The sequence below is a fragment of the Leucopleurus acutus genome (assembly GCF_964270905.1).
Source record: "Leucopleurus acutus genome assembly, chromosome: 2".
Taxonomy (NCBI): Eukaryota; Metazoa; Chordata; class Mammalia; order Artiodactyla; family Delphinidae; genus Leucopleurus; species Leucopleurus acutus.
The window spans coordinates 21,977,968-21,995,037 of record NC_139143.1 but is presented as its reverse complement, the minus strand read 5'-3'; the positions used below and the strand labels follow the sequence as shown (position 1 = coordinate 21,995,037).

General features: G+C 41.8%; 1 protein-coding gene across 1 annotated transcript in view; it reads left to right on the top strand.

Moving 5' to 3' along the window:
• TP53BP2 (tumor protein p53 binding protein 2) overlaps positions 1–17,070 on the top strand; it is a 66,868-nt gene that overhangs the window by 26,752 nt on the left and 23,046 nt on the right. The window contains exons 3-5 of the mRNA XM_082833774.1: positions 1,569–1,682; positions 5,547–5,629; positions 16,405–16,506. Coding sequence (XP_082689900.1) covers positions 1,569–1,682; positions 5,547–5,629; positions 16,405–16,506 — 299 coding nt within the window. The remainder of the gene's footprint in view (positions 1–1,568; positions 1,683–5,546; positions 5,630–16,404; positions 16,507–17,070) is intronic.

Genomic DNA, 17,070 nt, shown 5'->3' with positions numbered 1-17,070 from the left:
CTCTTTGCTTATGGAACCTGGGGATTTCACTTCTTTTGAAATAAAGTGTCTGTGTGTGTGTGTGTGTGTGTGTGTGTGTGTGTGGTTTTGGTTTTTTTGTGAGGAGGTGGAGGGTCTGCTGAGAGTTTCTTTTGGGAGGGTGTCTACTCAGCTATGGGTGTTTCCTTTTGCGGGGTGGTCTTAGTTAGAATTTCCCCAGTTTAGAGGGGAGAGGGGTATCTGTGTCAACTCAGTATGTCAAGAACCAGAGCTGTACTTCGTTGCAACCGAGCAGATTAAGTTCAGGGCTTAGTTCACAGAATTGGCTGCTGAACCCTTGGCTGCCCCATTCTCTGCCCGTGTTGTTTATTTAAGGTACTCAGATAGTGTCTTTGATTACTGACAAGTGCATTGAGTTTTCTTAGGCTGTTTCAACTTTCTTATATTAAAAACTATATCGATGTTACCGGAGTTCTTTCGTTTTAAACAGTTGCATCCTCAGACAGTATATTTGGTTTTTATATCCAGATCCCTTAAGATTGGAAGATTTTTTTTTTTTTTTTTTTAATTTTGGCTGCGTTGGGTCTTCATTGCTGCATGCAGGCTTTCTCTACTTGCGGCAAGAGGGGGCTACTGTTTGTTGCGGTGCACGGGCTTCTCATTGCGGTGGCTTCTCTTGTTGTGGAGCACAGGCTGTAGGTGCACGGGCTTCAGTAGTTGTGACACGTGGGCTCAGTAGTTGTGACTCGCGGGCTCCAGGGCGCAGGCTCAGCAATTGTGGTGCACTGGCTTAGTTGCTCCGTGACATGTGGGATCTTCCTGGACCAGGGCTTGAACCCGTGTCCCCTGCATTGGCAGGCGGATTCCTAACCACTGCGCCACCAGGGAAGCCCTCAAGATTGGAAGATTTTTTGAGGGGAGCTTAAGATATCTGGTTTCTCCTAAAGTTCCCATTTATTAGGGTATTTATCTATGCCCTTCTTTTTGTGTCTAGAAAAGTTCTGACAACTGGCAGTCTCATTGGAAGAAGGGCCAAAGAAGCATATTGTCAGGGCAGTAAAGAGGCTTTTGTTTGGAAATGCATGTGTCTGATTTTTTTTTAACGTAGTTTATAAAATTGTAATTAAAAAAAACAATAGACAGTAAGACTACACTATTTAGAAAGCTGTTTTTTAATGTTTCATGTGTATACTTAGAGAATCATAGAGCCATTAGAGTTAGAAGGGACCTCAGAGACTGTCCTATGGAATAGATGACAGGAGCTTTGGAACCCGCAGAGCTTCCCAGCCTGCCTATGGCTAGTGAGGGGCCGCTGAATTAGACTCCTGAGTTCCTGCTAGTGGCCCGGATCCAGTCCTCCCCCCAGTACTCCACCCATGCTTGACCCTGATTATGTGGGTGGAAAGCTGGTGATGCTTCATTTTCTAAGGGTTCTTTAAGAAAAAAAAAAAAAAAAGATGTAAGATGCTAAGTAACTTCTCCATTCATAATGCATAATTTGCATGAAGGATAGACAGTAAATGATATGTTCGTCTTTCTTTTTACCTGCAGATAACATGATTTGTACCTCATTTATTCGTTTCTTTTAGAACGTCCAGTTGCCGATAATGAGCGAATGTTTGATGTCCTGCAACGGTTTGGAAGTCAGAGGAGTGAAGTTCGGTTCTTCCTTCGCCATGAACGCCCCCCTGGCAGGGACATTGGTAGGTAGCATCCTATCAGTCATAACAAAGATCTGAAGTTTTATTTCATGCTCGGGTGTAGCACGTGATCAGGAGCCAGGTAATTTGGGGGGTAAGTGAGAGGTAAGGAAGTGGGAACAGCGAGGATAGACAGCTCCTCTAAGCCCTGACTGGGGGGTGGGGAGAAAGGGGTGTGGTTCAGTTTGTTCTGTTTTCTTGGAAGATGGGAAAAGTTTGGCGACAGTTTTTAATGTGGGTGGGAAGGAAAGAGTCAGTAGAGCAGCGGGTTGAAATACAAGAAGGAGGAATGCTCGATGGGCAAGTCAGCCAGTGGGAGGTGGCGGGGGAAGGGTCTCTCTTCCATTTATTTATTTATTATTTTTAAAATTTATTTTTAACATCTTTATTGGAGTATAATTGCTCTGCAATGGTGTGTTAGTTTCTGCTTTATAACAAAGCGGATCAGCTATACATATACATATATCCCCATATCTCCTCCCTCTTGCGTCTCCCTCCCACTCTCCCTATCCCACCCCTCTAGGTGGTCACGGAGCACCGAACTGATCTCCTGTGCTATGCAGCTGCTTCCCACTAGCCCTCTGTTTTACATTTGGTAGTGTATATATGTCCATGCTAGTCTCTCACTTCATCCCAGCTTCCCCTTCCCTGCCCCCCACCCCTGCTGTGTCTTCAAGTCCGTTCTCTAAGTCTGCGTCTTTATTCTCTCTTCCATTTTAACTGGGTGGAAGGGAAACTTTGCAGATGCAGGTAAATGTGTGCTCCCTGTGGGAGCAGTGCAAGGGTCTTCTCATCTGAGAACATTTGTTTTCTCTGAGATGGGAGGCACAGCCGTGTGAAAGTGATGGTTGGAGCCATGGTGGAGAACAGGAGAGAGTGCTGCTGGGGGACCAGGGTCCCCTGGAGGCCAGTTGAGACTAGAGACGAGGAGACCATGGGTGATTTTTTTCCCCAGTGATGCTCTGCAGCCCAGAGGGTTGTAAGAGGAGATGGTTGGATTGACCCAAGGTTGGGGTTTGACCAGACCAGTTCAGTGGAGTCAGTGGGACAGGGAAGACGAGGATGTTGGTGAGATGACGTCTAAGCTGGGTGGGGGCGAAGTGAAGGCAGGGGGGCTGCAGGGCAAGAGCAGACCAGTGCTAAGGAACTGCATGTCTCAGATTCATGCACAGGTGCAGTGAGAGGAAATTATGGTCAAAAAGTAGAAAGTCTGAATTTAAGATTTCAGGGGTAGAGCACCTCTAGGTGACGTGGTCCTGCACCGGGCCATGAAATGATCCTGAATTAGAGAGGAGGTAGGAGGCCACGGATCCTAGAGGTGAGCTTTTGGGTGGTAAGGTCATCCAGCATGAAGGCAGAACTTGGAGTGGGGAGAACAGGGGGGTCAGGTGGTCACATCTGCGGTGACTGAGGGTTGTGACCAGAGTTTATAGATGACAGTGAGGAAAGGGTAGAAGGTAATATGTGAAGGTGGAGAAATAGTGGGCTGAAAGCAGCCCTAGACCTCGGGACACAGCTATCCCTGTGACCCTGGAGATCTCATAGGACATGGGAGAAAAGGCAGTTTCAGGTCTGAGATCTGTAGGGAAACTTTGTTCTCAGTGGGAAACCACTGGCCGGAGCATGATTACTAGGTGTTTCTAAAAATGTTGGAACTTTTAAAATGGAAGGTTTGTGACTTCAGTATATGTGTAATTCTTGGGAGTAAGAATGTCGGTAACAGAGGTTAATTATTAGATGTCACAGAATCTCAGTTTTATTCCTTTAGTACAGATGTCCACATGGTACCCAGCAATTAGACATTCAGACCGTGGGGGACCCCAGAATTGACTTAGTCTGGCCTCTTACTCTACAGATGAGAAAGGCTGATACTCAGGGGTTAAATGACTTGTCAGAGGCCACGTCCCTAGAGGCAGAGGCAGGAGTGGAACCTGAGTCACTTCAGCCAGGCTGGCTCACAGGCCTTTCAGTGTCTCTGGTGTCTGTAACTTTATTTTAAATAAGCATGCTTTTTTTTTTTTCCTAAAGCAGCCTTCTTTTTTGTGGTTTTAAGTTGGCATCTGCATCTTATTTTTATTTTGTTCTTTGTTTACATTACTGCATACATCTTCTTTTAGTAAATTAGATGAATTTTCCCCGTTGATCTACTAGTTCAAATATCTTTCTCTGTCGTACCGGGTAAATTATTAAACAGCCTCTCAATAGTGCAGTACGCAGTTTCAGTGTGTCTGTAATGTGAGAAATATAATCTGAAGATAAAGACGCTGTTTTCACATTGTTGCAAAACACCAGTGCCACATAGTGTCTGAACTGGGATAAAACAGGATTGCTGTTCAGTGTCAGCCTTTGTGGTGTAGACTTCTAGATTACAGATTAGGAGACTGTTACTGTATTCTTTTTCCAGTTTAACTAGGACCTGTGACCCAGAATGTATATGACATTAATTTTAAAACTCTTGCTTTTTACTCTGATTATGTAACTGAACATGCCAAGGAGAAACTGGTGGAGTGTGCTTTCTTTGAGGCAGCAAAGAAAGCAGTTATTCCTAAGTGATAGATTTTTTTTTTTCTTCTACGGAAATATTGTCACAGGTTACCTGAGCTGTTTTGTCAGAGAATTGAACAGTATTTAAAAGTAGGGCTTCCCTGGTGGCGCAGTGGTTGAGAGTCCGCCTGCCGATGCAGGGGACACGGGTTCGTGCCCCGATCCGGGAAGATCCCACGTGCCGCGGAGTGGCTGGGCACCTGAGCCATGGCCGCTGAGCCTGCGCGTCCGGAGCCTGTGCTCCGCAATGGGAGAGGCCACAGCAGTGAGAGGCCCGCGTACCGCAAAAAAAAAAAAAAAAAAAAAAAAGTAAAGCTAACTCATTGGAGTTAGATGTAAGTGTGGTACGTGGCCCTGAGGATAGACATATTTATTTACTGGAAATTTGTGCTAAGCTTCCAGGCAGGTACAATAGAGATTTGATTCAAAAGAAATTTTAATCTAAAACCTCTTGGGAGATAATTTAATAAATTTTCTAACTTCTGGGAAGTACTAGGTCTAAGCTTAATTTCACATATTTAAGAAATTCTCTTTGATATTGTTTCTTATAATTTATCAGTTTAAGACTATTTTCCCTTCATGATGCTTTAAATGGTACTGAGAGACCCATATATTCAGGCTTGAAAAATTCTTTTTAGCCAAAAAAGCAGAATGCACAGTGTTTTCCAATTAGTACTTTCCCAAGCTAAGAAAATGGAAATTTTTTTACTTAAATAAATGGGGAAATACTTGATAATACTTCGGAATTATCGCAAAATGACCAAATGTTCGAAATGCCACTTGTTCTGTTTTCATTTGCTTCCTTCCCGTGTAAGGTACAAACTCTTTAACGAGTACAAGGATGGGTTGATTTAATTTTCACTTTTATTTCTTTCAATGAAACTATTCCCAATTTCACTGCTGAGTAGCTAAATAGAGAACTGGGAGGAGCCACTTAAGCAAACGGTGTGAATGACCCGTAATCAGAAGTACATGTATTTTCTTAACTTTGCCTCCTGTGGTATCTGACGCATGGGAATGGTTAGCATGTGACATTTTCTAGTGCTATTTCTTTTTTTTTTGTGGTACGCGGGCCTCTCACTGCTGTGGCCTCTCCCGTTGCGGAGCACAGGCTCCAGACGCGCAGGCTCAGCGGCCATGGCTCACGGGCCCAGCCGCTCCGCGGCATGTGGGATCTTCCCGGACCGGGGCACGAACCCGTGTCCCCTGCATCGGTAGGCGGACTCTCAACCACTGCGCCACCAGGGAACTGAGAAATGAACTGGGACTTAAAATATCTGTCAACTCTAGTGTTAATGCCTGCTTTCTGAATTTTGTGCCTAGTGAGCGGACCAAGGTCTCAGGATCCAAGTTTAAAAAGAAATGGTGTAAAAGTTCCTGGTGAACATCGAAGAAAGGAGAATGGCGTAAGTGATCATTGTTACCCATGCCATGTATGGACCACAGTGATACTGCTTTTTTAACCTTTAAATCTCATTCACTGTTACTTTTTTTTTCAGTGGGTTATTAAGGATGGCCCTTTTTAAAAGGCCTATTTTAAATTTATTTCTTCAAAAGGGTTAATTTTAATGATCTCCACGTGGCTGTCGAAATAATTCAAATGCTGAATGTACCATAAATTCAGAACAAAGCAGATGTTGAGCAGGTTGGAGGAAGTGTCTGTTTTTTTGGTGATTTTATTTGTTGCCGTCGTTTTTAGCGATTAATGATATATTAATACTCTTGCTACTGCATATGAATTTTAGCAGGTATCCTTGGGATTCCTTGTAGGCATTTTCTTTTCAGAGCTTAGACTTTTTAATACTGTTAAGGATTAGCTAAATTACCTCTCTCCAACCTACATTTGCTTCCGCTCTGCCTTTCCCCATATTCTTTGTTTTTCCCCCCAAAATTCTTCCTGCTTCTCTTCTCTGATCTCATATTTATCTTACAGTGAAGAAAGGTTGATATGACGATAACAGAAATGGCTCAACCATTAACAGGATTTCAGTGCATCTTGACACAATGTATCTTTCCCTATCACTGGGTTTTTTATTTTTTATTTGTTTTTTCGGCCACGCAGCATGCGGGATCGTAGTTTCCCGACCAAGGATCGAACCCATGCCCCCTGCACTGGAAATGCAGAGTCTTAACCACTGGACTACCAGGGAAGTCCCATCACTGGGTTGTTAAAAAACATCTTGATAGAAGTATAATTGTCATATAATAAACTGCACATATTTCAGGTATACAATTTGATAAGTTTTGACATATGTGTACACCTGTGAAGCCATTACCATAATCAAGTTAATGAACATATCCATCACCCCCTCCCCCCGCAAAAAAATTTCCTTACGTCCTTCTGTAATCCTTTCCTTCTTGCCTCCCTCCCCATCCTCAGGGAACTGCTAGCAAGTCTCCTTTCTGTTACTACAAATTAGTTATATTTTCTAGAATCTAGGATTAATGGAGCCATCCAGTATGTGCTCTTTTTGTCTGAATTTACTCAGGATAATTATTTTGAGATTAATCCATTTTGCTGTGTGTATCAATAGTTGATTCCTTTTTATTGCTGAGATACTTCATTGTCTGGTTACACCACTCCTTATCCATTCATCTGTTGATGGACACTTGGGTTGTTTTCAGTTACTCCATATCAAGCTACAATGAATATTTGGGTACACATCTTTGTATGGACATATACTTTTATTTCTCTTGGGTGAATACTGTATAGGAGTGGAATGGTTGGGTCGTTTGGTAGATGTATGTTAACTTTTTTTTTTTTTAACATCTTTATTGGAGTATAATTGCTTTACAGTGGTGTGTTGTATGTTAACGTTTAAAAAGCTGCCAGAGTGTTTTCCAAAGTGATTGTTTTATTTTACATTCCCCACCAGAGAGTTCTAGTTTTTCCACATCCTTGCCAACATTTGGTATGGTCATTCCTTTTCATTTTGGCTGTCTAATAGGTGTGTAGTGGTATTACATTGTGGTTTTAATTTGTATTTCTCTAATGGCTAATGATGTTGGGCATCTATCATGTGCTTATTTGCCATTTGTGTATTGTCTTTGGTGAAGTATTTGTTCACCTCTTTTGCTTAATTTTTTCTTTATTGGGTTGTTTACTTTCTTATTACTGAGTTTAAGGCTTCTTTATATATTCTGGATCCAAGTTTTTTATTACATAGATGATTTGCAAATATTTTTCCCAGTCTATGACTTGTTCTTAATTTTAATACAGTATAATTGATTAGTTTAGAAGTTTTGTAGTTTTAGATTTTACATCTAAGTTTATGATCCATTTTGCAGTAACATTTGCATATGGTGTGAGAGTTAAAGTTCATTTTGTTTTTCGTATATGGATAGCAGTTGTACAAGCAGTATTTGTTGAAAACACTAAACTTTCTCCACTCAATTGCCTTTTTTTCTAAAATCAATTACCCCATGTATGTGTGGGTCTATTTTTGTACTCTCTATCCTGCACAATTGATCTATTTATCTATCATGATGTCAGTAACACACTGACAGGCTGAAACATGGTAAGTCTTGAAGTCAGGTAGTGTATGTTTTCAACTGCATTCTTTACAAAGTTTTGGCTATTGTATGCACTTCCATATGGAATTTTAGAATTTGGTTGTCAGTTTATACAAAAAAAGCCTGCTGGGATTTTGGCTGGGATTCTGTTGACTCTGTAAGTCAGTTTGGGAAGAATTGCCGTCTTGACAATATTGAGCTTTTCGGTTCATGAGCTCCACTTCGCCATTTATTTAAGTCTTCTCTCTCTCAGGCAGGTTTTGAAGTGTTCAGTGTGCAGATCTGGCACATCTTCTGTTAATTTATTCCTAAGTGCTTCATGTTTTTTATGCTATTGTTAATGGTATTAAAAATATTTTCTTCAGTTTCTGCTTGTTGCTAATATATAGAAATATAATTGATTTTGGCATATTGATGTTTTATCCTGCATTCTTGCTAAATAAATTATTCTGGTAGTTTTTTTGTAGATTCCATAGGATTTTCTTCATAGATGACTGTGTTGTCTTTGTGTAAAGACAGAAAAGAAACTTTTTTTTTTTACATCTTTATTGGAGTATAATTGCTTTACAATGGTGTGTTAGTTTCTGCTTTATAACAAAGTGAATCAGTTATACATATACATATGTTCCCATATCTCCTCCCTCTTGCATCTCCCTCCCTCCCACCCTCCCTATCCCACCCCTCTAGGTGGTCACAAAGCACCGAGCTGATCTCCCTGTGCTATGCGGCTGCTTCCCACTAGCTATCTATTTTATGTTTGGTAGTGTATATATGTCCATGCCTCTCTCTCGCTACGTTACAGCTTACCCTCCCCCCTCCCCATATCTTCAAGTCCATTCTCTAGTAGGTCTGTGTCTTTATTCCTGTCTTACCCCTAGGATCTTGATGACATTTTTTTTTCCTTAAATTCCATATATATGTGTTAGCATACGGTATTTGTCTTTGTCTTTCTGACTTACTTCACTCTGTATGACAGACTCTAGGTCCATCCACCTCATAACAAATAGCTCAACTTCATTAATTTTTATGGCTGAGTAATATTCCATTGTATATATGTGCCACATCTTCTTTATCCATTCATCTGATGATGAACACTTAGGTTGTGTCCATCTCCTGGCTATTGTAAATAGAGCTGCAATGAACATTTTGGTACATGACTCTTTTTGAATTATGGTTTTCTCAGGGTATATGCCCAGTATTGGGATTGCTGTGTCGTATGGTAGTTCTATTTGTAGTTTTTTAAGGAACCTCCATACTGTTCTCCATAGTGGCTGTACCAATTCACATTCCCACCAGCAGTGCAAGAGTGTTCCCTTTTCTCCACACCCTCTCCAGCATTTATTGTTTCCAGATATTTTGATGATGGCCATTCTGACTGGTGTGAGATGATATCTCATTGTAGTTTTGATTTGCATTTCTCTAATGATTAATGACGTTGAGCATTCTTTCATGTGTTTGTTGGCGGTCTGTATATCTTCTTTGGAGAAATGTCTATTTAGGTCTTCTGCCCATTTTTGGATTGGGTTGTTTGTTTTTCTGTTATTGAGCTGCATGAGCTGCTTGTAAATTTTGGAGATTAATCCATTGTCAGTTGCTTCATTTGCAAATATTTTCTCCCATTCTGAAGGTTGTCTTTTGGTCTTGTTTATGACCTTGCTGTACAAAAGCTTTGAAGTTTCATTAGGTCCCATTTGTTTATTTTTGTTTTTATTTCCATTTCTCTAGGAGGTGGGTCAAAAAGGATCTTGCTGTGATTTATGTTGAAGAGTGTTCTGCCTATGTTTTCCTCTAAGAGTTTGATAGTTTCTCGCCTTACATTTAGGTCTTTAATCCATTTTGAGCTTATTTTTGTGTATGGTGTTAGGGAGTGATCTAATCTCATACTTTCACATGTACCTGTCCAGTTTTCCCCGCACCACTTATTGAAGAGGCTGTCCTTTCTCCACTGTACATTCCTGCCTCCTTTATCAAAGATAAGGTGACCATATGTGTGTGGGTTTATCTCTGGGCTTTCTATCCTGTTCCATTGATCTATCTTTCTGTTTCTGTGCCAGTACCATACTGTCTTGATTAATGTAGCTTTGTAGTATAGTGTGAAGTCAGGGAGCCTGATTCTTCCAGCTCCGTTTTTCATTCTCAAGATTGCTTTTGCTATTTGGGGTCTTTTGTGTTTCCATACAAATTGTGAAATTTTTTGTTCTAGTTCTGTGAAAAATGCTAGTGGTAGTTTGATAGGGATTGCATTGAATCTGTAGATTGCTTTGGGTAGTAGAGTCATTTTCACAATGTTGATTCTTCCAATCCAAAAACATGGTATATCTCTCCATCTACTCGTATCATCTTTAATTTCTTTCATCAGTGTCTTAAAATTTTCTGCATACAGGTCTTTTGTCTCCTTAGGTAGGTTTATTCCTAGATATTTTATTTTTTTTGTTGCAGTGGTAAATGGGAGTGTTTTGTTGATTTCACTTTCAGATTTTTCATCATTAGTGTATAGGAATGCCAGAGATTTCTGTGCATTAATTTTGTATCCTGCTACTTTACCAAATTCATTGATTAGCTCTAGTAGTTTTCTGGTAGCATCTTTAGGATTCTCTATGTATAGTATCATGTCATCTGCAAATAGTGACAGCTTTACTTCTTTTCCTATTTGTATTATTTTATTTCCTTTTCTTCTCTGATAGCTGTGGCTAAAACTTCCAAAACTATGTTGAATAAGAGTGGTCAACCTTGTCTTGTTCCTGATCTTAGTGGAAATGGTTTCAGTTTTTCACCGTTGAGGACGATGTTGGCTCTGGGTTTGTCATATATGGCCTTTATTATGTTGAGGAAAGTTCCCTCTATGCCTACTTTCTGCAGGGTTTTTATCATAAATGGGTGTTGAATTTTGTCAAAAGCTTTCTCTGCATCTATTGAGATGATCATATGCTTTTTCTCCTTCAATTTGTTAATATGGTGTATCACATTGACTGATTTGCGTATATTGAAGAATCCTTGCATGCCTGGAATAAACCCTGCTTGATCATGGTGTATGATCCTTTTAATGTGCTGTTGGATTCTGTTTGCTAGTATTTTGTTGAGGATTTTTGCATCTTTGTTCATCAGTGATATTGGCCTGTAGTTTTCTTTGTGACATCCTTGTCTGGTTTTGGTATCAAGGTGATAGTGGCCTCGTGGAATGACTTTGGGAATGTTCCTCCCTCTGCTATATTTTGGATGAGTTTGAGAAGGATAGGTGTTATTTCTTCTGTAAATGTGTGATAGAATTCGCCTGTGAAGCCATCTGGTCCTGGGCTTTTGTTTGTTGGAAGATTTTTAATCACAGTTTCAGTTTCAGTGCTTGTGATTGGTCTGTTCATATTTTCTTTTTCTTCCTGATTCAGTCTTGGCAGGTTGTGCATTTCTAAGAATTTGTCCATTTCTTCCAGGTTGTCCATTTTATTGGCATAGAGTTGCTTGTAGTAATCTCTCATGATCCTTTGTATTTCTGCAGTGTCAGTTGTTACTTCTCCTTTTTCATTTCTAGTTCTATTGATTTGAGTCTTCTCCCTTTTTTTTCTTGATGAGTCTGGCTAATGGTTTATCAATTTTGTTTATCTTCTCAAAGAACCAGCTTTTAGTTTTGTTGATCTTTGTTATCGTTTCCTTCATTTCTTTTTCATTTATTTCTGATCTGATCTTTATGATTTCTTTCCTTCTGCTAACTTTGGGGTTTTTTGGTTCTTCTTCCTCTAATTGCTTTAGGTTCAAGGTTAGGTTGTTTATTCGAGATGTTTCCTGTTTCTTAAGGTAGGATTGTATTGCTATAAAATTCCCTCTTAGAACTGCTTTTGCTGCATCCCATAGGTTTTGGGTCGTCGTGTCTCCATTGTCATTTGTTTCTAGGTATTTTTTGATTTCCTCTTTGATTTCTTCAGTGATCACTTCGTTATTAAGTAGTGTATTGTTTAGACTCCATGTGTTTGTATTTTTAACAGATATTTTCCTGTAATTGATATCTAGTCTCATAGTGGTCGGAAAAGATACTTGATACAATTTCAGTTTTCTTAAATTTACCAAGACTTGATTTGTAATCCAAGATATGATCTATCCTGGAGAATATTCCATGAGCAGTTGAGAAAAATGTGTATTCTATTGTTTTTGGATGGAATGTCCTATAAAGATCAATTAAGCCCATCTTGTTTAATGTATCATTTAAAGCTTGTGTTTCCTTATTTATTTTCATTTTGGATGATCTATCCATTGGTGAAAGTGGGGTGTTAAAGTCCCCTACTATGATTGTGTTACTGTCGATTTCCCCTTTTATGGCTGTTAGTATTTGCCTTATGTATTGAGGTGCTCCTATGTTGGGTGCATAAATATTTACAATTGTTATATCTTCTTCTTGGATCGATCCCTTGATCATTATGTAGTGTCCTTCTTTGTCTCTTCTAACAGTCTTTATTTTAAAGTCTATTTTGTCTGATATGACAAAATCCACTCCAGCTTTCTTTTGGTTTCCATTTGCATGGAATATCTTTTTCCATCCCCTCACTTTCAGTCTGTATGTGTCTCTAGGTCTGAAGTGGGTCTCTTGTAGACAGCATATATATGGGTCTTGTTTTTGTATCCATTCAGCCAGTGTGTGTCTTTTGGTGGGAGCATTTAATCCATTTACATTTAAGGTAATTATCGATATGTATGTTCCTATTCCCATTTTCTTAATTGTTTTGGGTTCGTTATTGTAGGTCTTTTCCTTCTCTTGTGTTTCTTGCCTAGAGAAGTTCCTTTAGCAGTTGTTGTAGAGCTGGTTTGGTGGTGCTGAACTCTCTCAGCTTTTGCTTCTCTGTAAGGTTTTAATTTCTCCATCAAATCTGAATGAGATCCTTGCTGGGTAGAGTAATCTTGGTTGCAGGTTTTTCTCCTTCAACACTTTCAATATGTCCTGCCACTCCCTTCTGGCTTGCAGAGTTTCTGCTGAAAGATCAGCTGTTAACCTTATGGGGATTCCCTTGTGTGTTATTTGTTGTTTTTCCCTTGCTGCTTTTAATATGCTTTCTTTGTATTTAATTTTTGACAGTTTGATTAATATGTGTCTTGGCGTGTTTCTCCTTGGATTTATCCTGTATGGGACTCTGTGCTTCCTGGACTTGATTAACTATTTCCTTTCCCGTATTAGGGAAGTTTTCAACTATAATCTCTTCAAATATTTTCTCAGTCCCTTTCTTTTTCTCTTCTTCTTCTGGAACCCCTGTAATTCAAATGTTGGTGCGTTTAATGTTGTCCCAGAGGTCTCTGAGACTGTCCTCAGTTCTTTTCATTCTTTTTTCTTTATTCTGCTCTGCAGTAGTTATTTCCACTATTTTATCTTCCAGGTAACTTATCCGTTCTTCTGCCTCAACTATTCTGCTACTGATCCCATCTAGAGTATTTTTAATTTCATTTATTGTGTTTTCATCGTTGTTTGTTTCATCTTTAGTTCTTCTAGGTCCTTGTGAAATGTTTCTTGCATTTTCTCTATTCTAATTCCAAGATTTTGGATCATCTTTACTGTCATTATTCTGAAATCTTTTTCAGGTAGACTGCCTATTTCCTCTTCATTTGTTCGGTTGAGGGTTTTTTATCTTGCTCCGTCATCTGCTGTGTGTTTTTCTGTCTTCTCATTTTGCCTATCTTACTGTGTTTGGGGTCTCCTTTTTGCAGGCTGCAGGTTTCGTAGTTCCCATTGTTTTTGGTGTCTGTCCCCAGTGGCTAAGGTTGGTTCAGTGGGTTGTGTAGGCTTCCTGGTGGAGGGGACTAGTGCCTGTGTTCTGGTGGTTGAGGCTGGATCTTGTCTTTCTGGTGGGCAGGTCCACGTCTGGTGGTGTGTTTTGGGGTGTCTGTGGCCTTATTATGATTTCAGGCAGCCTCTCTGCTAATGGGTGAGGTTGTGTTCCTGTCTTGGTAGTTGTTTGGCATAGGGTGTCCAGCACTGTAGTTTGCTGGTCGTTGAGTGAAGCTGGGTGCTGGTGTTGAGATGGAGATCTCAGGGAGATTTTCCCCTTTTGAAATTCTGTGGTGCTGGGAGGTCTCTTGTGGACCAGTGTCCTGAAGTTGGCTCTCCCACCTCAGAGGCACAGCACTGACTCCTGGCTGCAGCACCTAGAGCCTTTCATCCACACGGCTCAGAATAAAAGGGAGAAAAAGCAGAAAGAAAGAAAGAAGCTAAAAGAAAATAAAGTAAGGTAAAATAAAAGTTATTAAAATAAAAAAATAATTATTAAGAAAAATTAAAACAAAAAACGGACGGATAGAATCCTAGGACAAATGGTGAAAGCAGAGCTGTATAGGCAAAATCTCACACAGAAGCATACACATACACACTCACAGAAAGAGGAAAAGGGGAAAATAATACATCTTGCTCCCAAAGTCCACCTCCTCAATTTGAGATGATTCGTTGTCTATTCAGTCATTCCACAGATGCAGGTACATCAAGGTGATTGTGGAGATTTAATCCGCTGCTCCTGAGGCTGCTGGGAGAGATTTCCCTTTCTCTTCTTTGTTCGCACAGCTCCCGGGGCTCAGCTTTGGATTTGGCCCCTCCTCTGCGTGTAGGTCGCCGGAGGGCGTGTGTTCTTCGCTCAGACAGGACGAGGCTAAAGGAGCTGCTGATTCCGGGGCTCCGGCTCACTCAGGCCGAGGGGAGGGAGGGGCACGGAGTGCGGGGCGAGCCTGCGGCGGCAGAGGCCGGCGGGACGTTGCACCAGCCTGAGGCGCGCCATGCGTTCTCCCGGGGAAGTTGTCCCTGGATCCCGGGACCCTGGCAGTGGCGGGCTGCACAGGCTCCCCGCAAGGGGGGTGTGGATAGTGACCTGTGCTCGCACACAGGCTTCTTGGTGGAGGCAGCAGCAGGCTTAGCGTCTCATGCCCGTCTCTAGGGTGCGCGCTGTTAGCCGCGGCTCATGCCCGTCTCCAGGGTGCGCGCTGTTAGCCGCGGCTCATGCCCGTCTCAGGAGCTCCTTTAAGTAGCGCTCTTAATCCCCTCTTTCTCGAGCACCAGGAAACAAAGAGGGAAGAAAAAGTCTCTTGCCTCTTCGGCAGGTCCAGACTCCCTCCCAGCTAGCCGTGGTGCACTAAGCCCTTCAGGCCCAAAGCCTGAGCCTCAGCTCCCAGCCCCATCCGCTTCGGTGGGTGAGCAGACAAGCCTCTCGGGCTGGTGAGTGCCTGTAGGCCCTGATCCTCTGTGCGGGAATCTCCCCGCTTTGCCCTCCGCACCCCTGTTGCTGTGCTCTCCTCCGCGGCTCCAAAGCTTCCCCCTCCGCCACCCGCAGTCTCCGCCCGCGAAGAGCTTCTAGTGTGTGGAAACCTTTCCTCCTTCACAGCTCCCTCCCACTGGTGCAGGTCCCGTCCCTATCCTTTTGTCTCTGTTTATTATATTTTCTTTTGCCCTACCCAGGTACGTGGGGACTTTCTTGCCTTTGGGGAGTTCTGAGGTCTTCTGCCAGCGTTCAGTAGGTGTTCTGTAGGAGTTGTTCCATATGTAGATGTATTTCTGATGTATCTGATGCTGTTGGTATCTTGTAATGAATCACGTAGACGCAATTCTCCTTTCAGGTAAAGCTGCGGAAAAATGACTGAATAATGGCTGTTCCTTCATTATCTCCTTTTTCTACTTTTCTTCTTTTTCTGCTAGTGTTGGAGGGTCTCCTGCAGAGTCTGAGGGCGGATGTGGCTCACCACAGGGACAAGGACACTGGCAACAAAAGTTCGGGGGAGTACTCCTTGGCGTGAGCCCTCCCACAGTCCGCCATTGGCTCCATCCAAGAAACGTTTTCGTTTTCAATCTGGACACAGTTTATTTCTACTTTTTTGTTCTGTGGCACTGGTTAAACCTCTTAGGACCATGTCCAACGGATGTTTAGAGAGTGGACATCTTGCTTTGTCCCTGATGACCCAATGTATCTTGAATTTTTAAAATTCTAGTGTCATAGTTTTTTTTTTTTTTTTTTTAATTTTATTTATTTTTATTTATTTATTTATGGCTGTGTTGGCTCTTCGTTTCTGTGCGAGGCTTTCTCCAGTTGCGGCAAGTGGGGGCCACTCCTCATCGCGGTGCGCGGGCCTCTCACTATCGCGGCCTCTCTTGTTGCGGAGCACAGGCTCCAGACGCGCAGGCTCAGTAATTATGGCTCACGGGGCTAGTTGCTCCACGGTATATGGGATCTTCCCAGACCGGGGCTCGAACCCGTGTCCCCTGCATTGGCAGGCAGATTCTCAACCACTGCGCCACCAGGGAAGCCCTAGTGTCATAGTTTTAAAGGGTGTTTTGATGACTGTATTCTAGGTTTGCTGCCAGTGTCCCAGTATCATGTTTAATATGGTCAAACACTGCCTTCCTAATTTAAATTAACTATAGAACGAAGTAATTCCAAGTTGTTCCATCTGTGTTACTGACTATTGAAACTAGTTAATTTAAATTTACAGCTTAGAAGAGTGTTGGTCTGTATGTTAGTATGTTTTATATGTTAATAAGTCAGTGTGGGGTATTAATATAAAAGTTAATGGTTTCTTTAATATTATGGAAGAAAAATGGCTAAATAATTTTGTCATGATTGGTTCAGGTGATGCTTATAAATGGGCCTTTGAGTGAGGAATCTCTGTGATCATTTTGTACTAAGTTGGATTGTTTGCATTTTTTTTTTTTTGGTAGGTTAATAGTCCTAGGATGGACCTGACACTTGCTGAACTTCAGGAAATGGCATCTCGCCAGCAGCAACAGATTGAGGCCCAGCAACAAATGCTGGCCACTAAGGTAATACCTTGTTTTCAAAGACCTAACGGGCCACTCCTGTTCATGTGTGTGTAAAGCCGTTTACGTTCCATCCTCACTGGTAAACCAGTTACCTCCTAGATACGTGTTGATACCATCAACCCGAAAGGTACCTGCTTCCTTCTCTTCACTGCAGCATTTTGTAGAAACCTTAAATCACCCAGGTGTTCCGGATCTTCCCGACCACCATTCTGATCAGAGTTAACCACGCTATGTTGAGTATCAGTAAAACAGGACCAGCGGAAAGAACCTTTCAGCTTTGCTTGTAGGCACAGCTCTGGGCTGACCTCCTCCTGAATCATTACTGCAGCAAGAGGCGCTTGCTGCTCACGTAAACCTGTCCCCAGCTGCTGCTTGGCACTGGTAACAGGCTGCCTGCCTTTATCTGGGGACATTCTTCACCCACCACCTAATTCTCATCCTGTCCTTGGACAAAGAAAACATGGGAAGCCTCTCCACTGCTATCTAAACCAGTCTCCCTGCTGCTGCTTCTGCCAGCCATGGGCTTCTAGTCTGAGCCAGATGTTGTCGGACTTTGTCTGTAAA